The sequence below is a fragment of the Empidonax traillii genome, unplaced genomic scaffold, assembly GCF_003031625.1.
Source record: "Empidonax traillii isolate 1590-97213 ecotype Southwest subspecies unplaced genomic scaffold, ASM303162v1 scaffold17:size2698205, whole genome shotgun sequence".
Classification (NCBI taxonomy): domain Eukaryota; kingdom Metazoa; phylum Chordata; class Aves; order Passeriformes; family Tyrannidae; genus Empidonax; species Empidonax traillii.
The window spans coordinates 480,563-493,328 of NW_020955210.1; the positions used below are offsets into that span (position 1 = coordinate 480,563).

A 12,766-nucleotide genomic window follows, 5' to 3' on the forward strand; every position below is an offset into this window, starting at 1 on the left:
CTTTCATGGCCATTTCAGTTATATTATTAAAAGCAGTGTATTTGCTATTGTTCCATCTTCCTTACAGTTAACATCCCATTGTCTAAACAGAACTGGGCATCTAGGACTATTTTCTGACTTAAACACAAAACATATTTTCTGCAAAAATTACTGCCTGAATGTTACGTCTTCCGTTATCAGTCAGGCAGGACTGTAATTTGTATTTGTTGCTCTAGCTTGAGGCAGGACAGGGGTTCAGTAGAAAGCTTGAGATGACCTGAAATGAAGCATGAAAACATTAAATCTGTCACATCTTAGGATTAGTGAAGATGCAGGCTACCACTGGCCTAGGCTGTATGTAGAAAGCATCTTATTTCTGCAAAACACTGCATGTTAGGAGCTCAGAGATGTCATAAGCTTTTGCACAGAAAATAGCTTTCAGGCATATGTTAAGAACTTTTTTATTCTTTAACTTAAGTATACAGAATATATTGCATTACCTCCCTTTAAGTATCATGTCAGACTATTACACTTTTATAGTATGATTTTGCATTTTCAGCTGTAACTTCTATTTCATACATCTTTACTTTTATACAATGGAATTTAACTGCTGCACTGACAAATAAACCATCTAATGATTTTAAAGACCAGATTTTCTTTGTCTCAGAAAGAAATACTTGGAGATAAGCAACTTGACGAGTTGCCCAATTATTGATCAAAACAGTATCTACCTCCAGAAAACACAAATTTGCTTTACCCTTAGTTCACACCTGGTACTGCCATTGGTTATCCAGCTGATTTTGCAGTCCCCCTTCAAGTGTACTCAGAGCAATGGCACCACAAATCTGAGAAGCAAGGAGACTTTCTCAACAACCAGATGACAGCTAAGGAACCCAATTTCAGAACAGATCAGGATACAAATGAGCTTCATGTCCTTCAAAGGCAAGAACAGCTGACAAACAACACAGTTGTGAATGTCAGCAAATGTTACAAGACAGCTTTCAGGCACCCCCTTTGGAGAAATAACATCAAGAATGACATCAAACATAAATGTACATAATTTTTATAGAAAGAACATCTTTTCAAACACGTCATCAAGAGAAACTGAAACATCAGTTGGGTAACAAGTTTGTTAAAAATTACTTTAAAAACTGAACTATTATTTCAAACCATTTGTTTTGTTTCTCCCCCCTTTTCTTCTGGAACATTTTTTATAGCACACAGTTAAGACATTCATCAGATGTTGCATTTTTTTCTTACAAAAGTATTTTGAAGCTGAAACCAAGGCTAAAAACCACCAGTCTCTGAAGGAATTGTAGAAGAATCAAACAAGAGTTTGCAAGAGACATCTAGCCACTGTGGCTCATTAGTATAATTGATCACCTCCAGCTTCATTCACCACAGTCAAATTTGCTTTAAAGATAAACCTTTTTTCACTACAGGTCTGTATAATTCTCACAGAATCACAGAATTCTTAGGGTTGGAAGGGACCTCTGGAGACTATTTAGTCCAATCCCACTGCCAAGGCAGGGTCACCTACAGCAGGTTGCACAGGAATGTGTCCAGATGGGTTTTGAATGTCTCCAGAGGGGGAGACTCCAAGACCTCCCTAGGCAGCTGCTCTGGTGCTCTGCCACGCTCAACATAAAGACATTCTTCGTAATGTTGAGGAGAAACTTTATGTGTTGTAGTTTATGGTTCCAGCTCCTCATCCTGCTGCTGGACACCACCAAAAAGAGTCTGGAACCAACCACAACTATGCCCTTTAAACCATAATACCATCGTTTTACCACGTGAGAGAGGGAAAAAACATTCTGAATGGTAATTCTTTCATTTTACCATACTTGTAATTGCCAGCATGTCCAGGGGAAGGACGTGCACGGAAACAAGTTTCACCCACATTAAATATAAATGCTCAGACATGCCTGGGTCATAGTTTGTAAGCCCTTGACCACATTCTCCATAGCAAACCAAACACAGTGAGATTACTACCCTGTGCCCATTAACACTGTGTGGGAATTACACAAATGTAAAACACACTTTCCCAAGAAAAATCAAGTTTCAAACCAGCTGCAGCTTTTTAGCCAAAGCCACTGACTTTAAAAGGGGGAACAAGACTTGAGTTGGAATATATGATTTGGGTTTATATGGCAGTGTCCACATTTTGTATCTGCCCTTCTACAGATGCCCAACAACTTTAGCACAGCACAGAGCTGGTTAAAGTGCAGGAATGACCTTTTCTCTCAAATCCAGATACATTAAATCATCCTTGATTGGCTTGCTCACTTGGTCACTTGGTTTATTAGCCTGGAGAAGAGGAGACTGAGGGGAGACCTCATTGCAGCCTTCAACATCTTCAGGAGGGGAAGCAGTGGGGCAGGTAGCAATCTCTTAATTCTCATGACCCATGACAGGACTCGAGGAAATGGCATGAAGATGAGTTGTAAGAGGTTTAGGTTGGATGTGAGGAGAAAGTTTTTCACTCAGAGGGTGGTTGAGCACTGGAACAGGCTCCCCAGGGAAGTGGTCACAGCCTGTCTGAGTTGAAGACGTGCCTGGACAATGCTCTGAGGCACATGATGTGATTCTTGGGGTGTCCCACACAGGGCCACGAGTGGGACTCAAGGATCCTGATGGGTCCCTTCTGACTCAGCATATTCTATGCTTCTGTGATCCCTTAAAATTTATGCTTGCTCAGCTATCCATGTTCCCAAGCCACGGTACCAAACAAACAGCTTCAGGATGTACCCTAAGGCAACCTGCACTTGTTTTCTGGCTCCAGGATCCCATAGGCCAGGTGCAGCTCAAAACCCAACTGATCAGCTGCATGTGGCAGGAAGGACAATGGAGACCAAAAGGTTGAAGAGCAACCAGCAGTGTGTGCTATAAAACATACCCAGCCACAGTTTCTTGCTGCATGATTTGGGGCTTCAAGGAGGCAATGAGCCACAGGATCGTGTCCAAATTCAGGGAGGATAAAAAAGTGGGTGATGAAGATGTTGAGAGGTACGAAAATTTCAAAATCCAAATACGGGTTTCATGTAGTGCAGGAAAACGTACACATACACGCGCACACACACACACACACACACAAGGAAATCTGAAAAAGAAAGGTCCCTTCCCCTTTTACCACCTTGCAGGTGAGACACTCCTCACAGAACACAGACAAGGAGCACAACACAAGGATGGGGAAGGTGAGGATGAGCCACTGTCAGCCCCAGTGTTCCTTGTCTGCACAACCACATTCCCACACTGGGATTCTGGCAGGGAGCCGGGGTGCTTGGCTAGGGTTGGCAGAGACCAAACATAACTGGGCTGCATCACAAGCAGTGTGACCAACGGGGATTCTGCCCCTCTGCTCTGCTCTGCTCTGGAGAGACCCCACATGGAGTGCTGTATCCAGCTCTGGGGTCCTCAAAACAGGAAGGACATCAACCTGTTGGAGTGAATCCAGAGGATGACCACCAAGTTGATCAGAGGGATGTAGCACCTCTCCAATGAGGAAACAATGAGAGAATTGGGATTGTTCAGCCAATGGGACCTAATTTTGGCCTTCCAGTATCTGAAGGGAGCCTATAGGAAAAATGGAGTAAGGCTATTTACAAGAGCATGTAGTGACAGGACAAGAGGGAGTGGGTTCAAATTGAAAAAGAGCAAGTTTAGATTAGATATTAGGAAAAAATTCTTTACTGTGAGGGTGGTGAGGCACTGGAACAGGTTGCCCATGGAAGTTGTGGATGACCCACCCCAGGGGTGTTCAAGGCCAGGTTGGATGGGGCTCGGAGCAATATGGTCTAGTTGGGGGTGTCCCTCCTGTGATAGGTGAAGACACTGGTTTTATTCCAAGCAAATTAAAATAAAAAGGGGGTACTAACAAAAAACTATTTCTGTATATTTACTAACTTCTAGGCGTACCGTGGAGTCTGTAAGGTGAAGGGTCCTGTCTGGACCTAACACCAGGGAATCTTTTGCGGCCGGGAACAGGGAACAAATTATAAATAAAAATACATTTCTCTGTGCCATGTGGATACAGAGAAAGGCCCTCAGTGTGGGGATGATGCAAGACCCCCCCTGTACAAGCCCAGGGGAGATACGTTACAACCAACCAAAATGTAACACCCACCTCCAAAGCAGGGGAATTACCTTTTAAGGCAATAAACGGACAATGGATGAATATTCAACAACTGATATCGAGAGGGTACAAAAAGCCCGGTTTTCAAACAAGGGTTGTGTGTCTCTGGCGGGGCGCTGGCCCTCCCAGACCACCCAGCGCTGTTTGCTTTATTATCGCTTGCTTAATAAATTTATCAACTTTTAATTGGAACTGAGTTGTCTAAATTCTTAAACTAACATATAACACCTCCCTGCCCATGGCAGGGGGGTTGGCAGTAGATGATCTTCAAGGTCCCCTTCCAAACCAAACCACTGTTTGATTCCAAGACGGCCCGAGCGCCCGCTCCTCGGAGAAGGAAGGCTCCGACGAGCGGAGCCGCAGGGTCCCAGGGCCGTCGCCCCGCTGGAGCTCGAGGACACCTGGGCGGAGGTTCGGGGACACCCCGAGGCCGGTTCGGGGACCTCGCTGTTCGCGGACACCGCCGGCACCGCCACCACCTCCAGCAGCCACCGCGCGCGCGACCGCCGCCGCTGCCTGAGCGACGGCCGGCTGGACCAATGAGGCGAGGGGGCGGCCCGGCCGCCGACCAATCGCCGTGCGGAGCGGCGGGAGAGGGCGGGGCGCGGGGCCGGCATGTGGCGGGCGGTGTCGGGGGCGCGGCGGCTGCTGCGGCCGCTCGGGGCCGCGGCCGGGGCCCACCCGCGGGCAGTGCCGCCGCCACCCCGGGCCCCGCCGAGTCCCCGCGGGGGCTGCGCGGCGGCGGGAGCCGGGGCCGGGGTGCTGGAGGTGGCGGCGGAGCGGCGCCAGGCGGCAGGTAGGGCCCAGGCGCGGGGGCCGCGCTGCGGGGGTGACCCTGAGCGAGATGTGACGCCTCGGGACGAGGGGGCTGCTCGGGGCGCGTGGAGTCGCGTCTGCAGCGGCGGGAGGGCCCGTGCGGTGCCCGGTGCGGTGGGATCGGCCTCACCTCGGCTGCGACCGCGCGCCTCGGGGTCACCGCATCGGCGCTGGGCCAGCATCGACTTCCTTGCCCTGCGGGAAAATGAGGATTCGGGGCTGGCGTGGATGGATCCTGTGTGTGGATGCCTACAGGAACTTCTGAGGGGGCGGTGGTGCCGAGCTGGAGGTGTTTTTGGGATGTGCACTGGCAGTCCCCCCGTTACGTAAGAGGTTGGGAAGCAGTAACGGGGGGCTGGTTACGGGACAAGCCTCGTGTGCACAGAGCTGGCGTGTCCCTGCAGCTGTTCTGCAAACCTTCTCCGGCCTGGAGCTGGCCATGCCGATCATTGTGGCAGACCGTGCCCGGGGTTGTTTAAGCCATTCGCTCTCTGAGGAGCCACTGGAGTCTTCACATGTGGCTACCAGGCAAATATTTAACTTTTGTAACCACTTCGTCTGGAGGGGCTGTGGCCATCGCTAATTTTCTGCATGTGTGACCACAGCAAAAAGTTGAAAGAGTGCATGAGTCCCTGAGCTCAAAGGCTTCCATTTACAGAAATCTGATCCAATTTCAAATCCCCCGTTCATGCATGCAATTGTATGTAGCTATTGTTCTTGTGTTTGGCTTTTTTTTCTTTTTATTGGGAAATACGAAGTTTGGCTTTGTGCTGATGCTCGGTCTGCACTAACGTTCACTTTATAGCGGTAGACTTGCACTGCTGACAGATTCTAATTATGCCTTAAATGTGTACACAAATTGCATCTACCTAATTAGGACAAGTTATAAATAAACTGATTTCTCAGTGTGAACTCAAGGTAGTTGCACAGATTTAATGGTTTCTAATCTGGCTTGCTTAAACTGTTGAAGGACTAAAGCATTGTCTACAATATCATAATCCTCTGCAGCAGAGCCAGCTAGGGAAAGACAAAAAAAGTGGCTTTACTCCATGTGGAGATAAAAAATATCTGCATCACGTTAGCTTCATTTTCAATATATTGATTTCACCTGCTTAAGACTCAAGAATAATTTCATCACCGTGTATTGTCACGGGTCTGTTGAAAAGCATTGTTTTGAAATATTTTCAGTTTTGTCTATTGTTTTAATAATGTCTGTTGAGGTACTTAGGTTTCATTCATTTTAATTGACAAGTATCTTGATGATATCATTGACTTTTAAGTGCTACCAACAAGAAATAAGTAAGTTAGCAAACATCGAAGTTTCATTTAGGTAACTCTTATATCTAGTGCTAAAGTATTGTTTACCAGAACGCTGCTTAGTTCTCAGCTTTGATGGTTTTAAAGATGATTTTGAGAAATCTGCAGATCATGTTGCATTGTGAGTATCAAACCAAACTCCATAATGAGTGACTAGCTTAGGCTATAATTCAGTTAATTGCTATTTTATGACTTCTTAAATGGTTGATTTTTGCAATTAAAAAGATAAATTGCCACTATGTTATTTTTCCATCTGCTCCAGATACTGTTCTTCAGAAGTTCAACATTGACTTTGTTGTAGCGCTGCTGAGGCAAGAAAATGCTAAAGACATCTGTGTCATCCATCCACCTCCAGAAATAAAATACTGTGATTATTTTATAATTGTGAGTGGATCTTCAACACGGCATCTCCATGCAATGGCACATTACATGCTGAAAATGGTAAGACAGTTCTTGCTTCTCTCTCTGAGGTTTGGGGAATGGCTTTAAATGTTGTAAAGGGAATTTCCTTAGGTTTGCACGTATAAGGTTGTACCAGGTAAGCTTTTTCCTATTAGCAGCATTACACAAAATATAGGTAATATGTTTTAAAAACAGACCTCTCTGGATGTAGAACAGTGATGACATCAGCGGAGTTTGATGACTAGGACAGGAGTGATGTGAAATGGTGATGACAACCTGTGTCCACTTTTATCTTTGTCCAGCAGGTGTCATAGCTGTTCCCAGTCATTCATAATACTCACTGTGACTGACTCAAACCCTAATCCCTAAAATTTCCAGATCCCTAGGTATATTGTAAGACTGGGAAAAAAGATGGCATCGTAAGAGGCACAGGATCCCCTCCTGGGCTTAGTAAAGCAAACTGCTATTTAATATTCACCCTGCTGTACATGAAGAGGAGCAAAGGAAATGCAGTGGTAGCCATCCTTGCATAGAACTCCTGTGCTGTTTGGCTTTGGTAGAATGTGAGCTTTTCAGTATAGAAATAGAAGTCAGAATAAAAATACAAGTAGAGCTTGGGGATGAGGACCAGACTCAGGGAAGGGGAAACTTTATGGCCAGAAAAGAACCATCTGAGTTTAAAAAGTGCAGTGTGAGGAGTATAACCAGTCCTCATCTCAGTCAGCTGTCTGGACTCAGCCTGGAGTTTGCCTTCTCTTCACCCACTTTCTTTCCCTTCCTGTCCCCATTTTTCCTTTGGCTCTTGGTTTTACATTCTTCCTTCCAGTCCCACTGGTTTCAGCTGTGAGACTTGAGCGGAGGGAGCGAAAGAGGGAAAGACAGTTTTGCTTTTTAGTGTATTTCTGAACAGGTTAGGGGAGTTTCTTATGTTCTTTGCAGGAGTTGATGCATCTTTGCAAACCAAATTTTTGCCTTCAGCTGGAAGTTGCATTAGTGTGATTTGAATGTACTAAATCTAAGTGCTTAGTATATATTCTGTTTGCATCATTTGCAACAACTTAACAGCTTTCCATCTCCCCCAGACCAGGAGATAACAGTGAGTACTACTCTCTCTGCAAAAATGTGGCTGTGCTTCATAGCTGCACCCTCTGGTGGCTGTAAAAGCAGCGATTTTGTAAGGGCAGAGCCTCTGGGGAGACATCGGGTCCCTCCTGGGCCTCCTGAAAAACCGGGAAGCCTGGCCAAGTACATAGGAGTGGCTGAACTTGTCTTACATTGAAAGTTTTCTAGGCAAAAATAAGCTGAAGTTTAAGATGTAAAGCAGAGCAGGTGCTCAGTACTGGCAGGCAGCTGACGAGCTTCACCGTTACCATACCTAAAAGCTTATGTCGGTGCATGATTTAGTCACACTAAAACACAGAAGTGCTCAGGCGTAGCGTGAGATCTTCCTGCTTTGCTTCCAGTAGCTTGTAAATGGTGAAGTCCCACCTACTGCTTACCCATTTCCATCTGGTTTCATGTTAGAGAAAGAAGCTAACACTGGGCTTTGTTATAATCTGTTTACCTTACACATCCTCTAAAGATGGGGCTTGGCAACTTGTAGCAGAGATTAGCCTTCGCAGCCTGATGACAGTGACCACAGGGCTTTTAGTGTTTTAAGCCAACTTTCAGAGAGTCTTTGACAATTACCTGGTTTTGAAGATATCTCACAAGCCATCTTAAAGAAAGGAAGGTAGAACATTTTTGAAAGTAACTCAGAATTAGTACTGGTTGAAAGTTTTCCTGCTGGTTTTCAAATGGGTCATTATCTGGCAGCCAGCCAGTTGTCTGGAACAGCCAGGAACAGTTGTGTTTGGTGATAATTGCATTCCCAGTGAGGGGGCACTCATTTCTTAGCCAGCCATGCCAGTATATGTTATTTTGTGTTTAGCCTTCCATGGCAGAAAGGACTGTTAGAGCCCTTTCTGCTGAGGCTTCTTGTAAAGAAACAAGTAAGTTATGTGCAGATCTGAAAGTGTCCATGCTTAAGCTTCTAGTTGTCAAATGTCCTCATCTCTGGCGGTTGCAAAGGGAACTACCCACTTTCCCTAGCTGAGTGTGTGCTTTGAGCTGCCCCCTCACCTCTCCCTCAGCGCTTCGTAGCTTGGAAACCTGTGTGCCTGTCCTGGTTTTGCCCAGCTTGCAGTGAGTGGTGAGCATGTGCACTTCAGAGACAAGAGGCTTGCTTGAATGCCTTCCTCATGGCACAGGATGAAACTTTTTTACCCCGCTCCCCCTCTGAGAAGAGGATAAGCTTCCATTTCTGCATCCTTAACTAGCCAGTGTAAAACACCAGTGAAAGGTATCGGAAATAAAACTTAGTGGTAGTGACAGTTCTAGGAACCCAGTAACTGAAAGACTACTGTAATGCTGAGCAGTTATATTCAATATTCATCTTGATAAAATACGGATAACCTACAGAATTCGTGGATAACTGTATGGGAATTCAGAGCATTAGGTTCCAGATTTGATACTAAATCCCACTGAGAAATCTGTACTTATCTTCCAGTACTGCAAGTGTATATTCTTTTTTTTGTGCAGACCCCAGAACCAACATGAAATAATCTAACTCATTTAAACTTTAGAACAACTCAGCAAAATCTAGCTTTTCTGTTAAGTTCTAGTGCTTTTAAATAAATGCAAATTCCTAATTTCCTGCCATTACTTTTTTTTTTAGTACAAGCATCTCAGAGAAGAAAGTGCTCCTCATACTCAGATTGAAGGAAAAGAGACAGATGACTGGCTGTGCATTGATTTTGGTAAATATTTGTGAAACTGACAAGTACAAAGTTCTGCATGAGCTCTTTGTTGACAGAAGCATCTCACCATGAACCCTGGTTGCTATGGGGAATTCACAATATTTTCCTATTTTGGAATTCCAGCTGTTGCTTGAGCTCATTGAGATATTAAATGATTGTTCATTAAATATCTTTGGCACTGAGAAAAAATACTCTTTAGTGGCTAAAACACGTTTTAATAAATTGGAGATAACAGTAGTGGGGAAAAAAAAAGCAACTTTTGTCAAATTTCTCAGGTTTCTAGAACCCCTTTTTGGTTAAGTGGGTACTTGCTGTATACTGCCTTAGTAGTGAACTATTAAACAGGCTTTTTCACTGTCCAGATTATACCATGACACGGGGTAAAACATCAGTCCTAAGAAATTGAGTGTTATTCTTTATTCTACAAGTGCAAAACTACTCAAGTTTAAAATACTGCATTCAAAAGGCATTTCTCCTTCACTGCTAACTCTAGAGTATCACCCTCTAACTTGGTGTTTTGACCTGAAAGAGAGGATAGATGAGTGAGGAACAGTGCAGCCAGTGATATTAAGCCTTGGTTACTTAACTGTCATAATACTTGACTGTAATAACTGAAAACCAATTAAAATTTAAGAGCATAAAATTAAAAACCAATTGAAATTTAAGGACATAAAAAAAAGTGCATTAGACAAACACTGGAATAAACATTCTCAACTGTTGTTTGCACAGAATGGAAATATCTAAGAAAAACTTATCAAAGTTTGGACCTATTTCATTATAAAAACCACCTGAAAAGTGTGAGCAACACAACTAAGAAAATTACTTGGCTATAGGTGGATGTTGTTGGTAATAAAAGCAAGCTGAAAATCCATCTGTCTCCTGTGGGAGTCTTTGAAGTAGAATTCCTTTTGACTTATTTTCTTCTGTCCCATAGAAGTCAGAACTTCTTTGGTCTGGAGTCCTGTGATAATGTCTTATTGTGAAGTATTGTGCCTCATTTTTGTGAGTATAGTCTTGGAGTCTTTTGAAGGACTGACCAATTCCCAACACTGTTTAAGAACTGGAAGCAGCAATTTAAGAAGATACCTCTATCAGCTGACCTGTTCTATTGAGCCAGAATGAGGGTGGAAGACTCTTTGCACAGCTGAAGGTGTAGTAGTGCTTTACAGTTCACATTAATTTATTGTGAATTTCTGTTCTGCACAGGTAACATAGTGGTACATTTCATGCTGCCAGAGACACGAGAGGTTTATGAATTGGAGAAGCTGTGGACTCTTGGTTCCTACGATGACCAGTTAGCAGAGATGACTTCACAGTCCCTGCCAGAAGACTTTATATTTGGACTGACTGCTAACAGCAGTGATCAACTTGAGACAAGAACTTAATGCAGCTACTGTGTGGAAAGAGAATGAGTGTGCCTTCACAGATCACAGAAAGGCTTGGGAACTGACTGAGCAGTCAGTACAGTTATCAGTACAAAACAGTGTATTTGTTGAATGTGCCTAAGCAAAGTTCTGAACAAACTGAAAAAGTGATCAGAATCACAGAATCGTCAAGGTTGGAAACGACCTTTAAGATAAAGTCCAACCATAAAATGTCAAAGAGGGAATCCTATCAGAGTTCTGGGGGAGCCACTGCCCCAGTGGAGTTTGCAGTGAGAAGAGTGGGATAAAAACAGCTGTTAAGCTACTTACCCTGAAACTCATGCTCATCCTCTGGAGTAATTGTTTTTTTTAGTGTCTTTGAAAAACTTGCCTGTAGTGGTAGTGCAAAACAGATTTGAGTGCTGCAAGGAAAAACTGTGAAATAGTACAGCTGAGATGACGCTTCTTGTGTTAAGCCATTTGCTTCTGGTCACAATAAAGCAAGTCATGGTCTGAGTTGAAGGGGGACAGAAAACAGACTGGTGTTACTAAGAACATAAAAGCCAAGAGCAGCAGTGACAAATAAATGTGCTCTGAATTAACAGAACAGTAAGTCAGTTTTTCAGCCAAGGCCAATCTGGTTTTAATAATAATAAAAAACCCAAACTGAAGTGCTTCAATTTGTTGTCTTCAGTTAAAAGATTCAGCTCATTCTGCATGTGCAGTTGGCTCCTCCTCTAGCTTTTCTCTCACCTGCTTTCTGAAAAGGGACACTGGCAGTATAAACCTTCAGCTCTTCAAAGTGGGCAAAAATAGCTCCATAGGAAGCCCTTGGTCACTGAGCATTACTTACTGCAAATGGACTGTTGGGCACTCTCAGAAGTTACCACACAGCTTGTGCTTAATCTGACTGCTGCATGCTCTGCTAACCAGTTAAGAAGAGCTTCAGGGTGGTAAACTGGTCTATGTAACACACTCCACTACAGGGCAGAGCTTTCATCACTGGATTAGGATCTCTTCCTTCTGGAGAAATTTGCATTGCTATGCATCATGAAGCAGAAATGAGATTCTGAGGGTAATCACCTTTTTCACCCTATAGCACCACTAAGTACTTCAAGCCCTGCACAGCAGCTGCTCAAAGTGAGCCTGGTCATTGTGCCTATTGCTGTGTTGTTCAGGAGGACGTGTGTGTATTTAATTTAAAAAAAAAGCACCCAAAAACTTCTCCCTCTATTTCACATCATGTTTTCTTGCTCTGCCTAGCCTCTCTTCTTTCAGGAATGACTGCACCCAAGTTCACCTGCTCTTTGATACAGGACAGCAGATACTTCTGCAGTTAAGCAAAGGGCATTTATAAAATGTAGTTAAAATATACAGATAAAACATCTTTGCCCACAAAACAAATATATTAGTGTTAAGTCTGAGTGCAGAGAAGGACTTTCAAAATGCTTCATGATAACTTTTCAAAAGTAGTCACATGGGGGAAAGATAACTTTGGCTGTCTTACAACCTGATGGGTTCTAAATCAGGCATTTCCTCCTAGGAGGGATATGTAGGAGTAAGTGAGTCATTCCCTGAAACAATTTGCCTTTTACTGCTGCTGAGGATCAGTAATACTAGATGGATAGAGGCAGGTTTAGGAAACATTAAGCCATTATATGAACCCACATTTAGTAACCAGAACCACATATAGTATCCTATCTACGAGAACACAGTAACAAAAGGAGCACCCAGAAAAGAACACTAAGAGATAGGGAACAGCTTCCATGGGAAAGGTTAGGACTCTTAGAGGTGAAAAGGAGTAACAGTCTGTAAGACAAGACAAAAAAATTAACGGAGGAGGCAAAAAGCCAATAAAATAAAAAGGTATAACTGACTTTACTGCTAGAGCATAATGTGAAAAGGAGTTCTATGGAGCCTCCACTGGTTGCTATTAAAGAACTGCCAGCCCAGGAAAA

General features: G+C 43.8%; 1 protein-coding gene across 2 annotated transcripts; it reads left to right on the forward strand.

Annotated features, from left to right (window-relative positions):
- The first annotated feature begins 4,726 nt into the window (after positions 1 to 4,726).
- On the forward strand, positions 4,727 to 11,488 carry MALSU1 (mitochondrial assembly of ribosomal large subunit 1). 2 transcript variants are annotated; one of them, XM_027895877.1, is made up of 4 exons: positions 4,727 to 4,907; positions 6,507 to 6,685; positions 9,363 to 9,444; positions 10,651 to 11,488. In XM_027895877.1, the coding sequence occupies exons 1-4, from the start codon at positions 4,727 to 4,729 to the stop codon at positions 10,827 to 10,829; spliced, it is 621 nt and encodes a 206-aa protein (XP_027751678.1). In that variant the 3' UTR covers positions 10,830 to 11,488. The 2 variants fall into 2 exon arrangements, with proteins under 2 accessions (XP_027751678.1, XP_027751685.1); XM_027895884.1 differs by lacking the exon at positions 4,727 to 4,907 and adding an exon at positions 5,081 to 5,260.
- The last annotated feature ends 1,278 nt before the right edge of the window (positions 11,489 to 12,766 follow it).

What these genes read in the sequence shown, in the direction of transcription:
- MALSU1 (XM_027895877.1), top strand. Translation starts at nt 4,727, where the DNA reads ATGTGGCGGGCGGTGTCGGGGGCGCGGCGGCTGCTGCGGCCGCTCGGG. An exon ending in CACATTACATGCTGAAAATG is followed by an intron (nt 6,686 to 9,362) that starts GTAAGACAGTTC and finishes TTTTTTTTTTAG; the next exon opens with TACAAGCATCTCAGAGAAGA. An exon ending in CTGGCTGTGCATTGATTTTG is followed by an intron (nt 9,445 to 10,650) that starts GTAAATATTTGT and finishes TGTTCTGCACAG; the next exon opens with GTAACATAGTGGTACATTTC.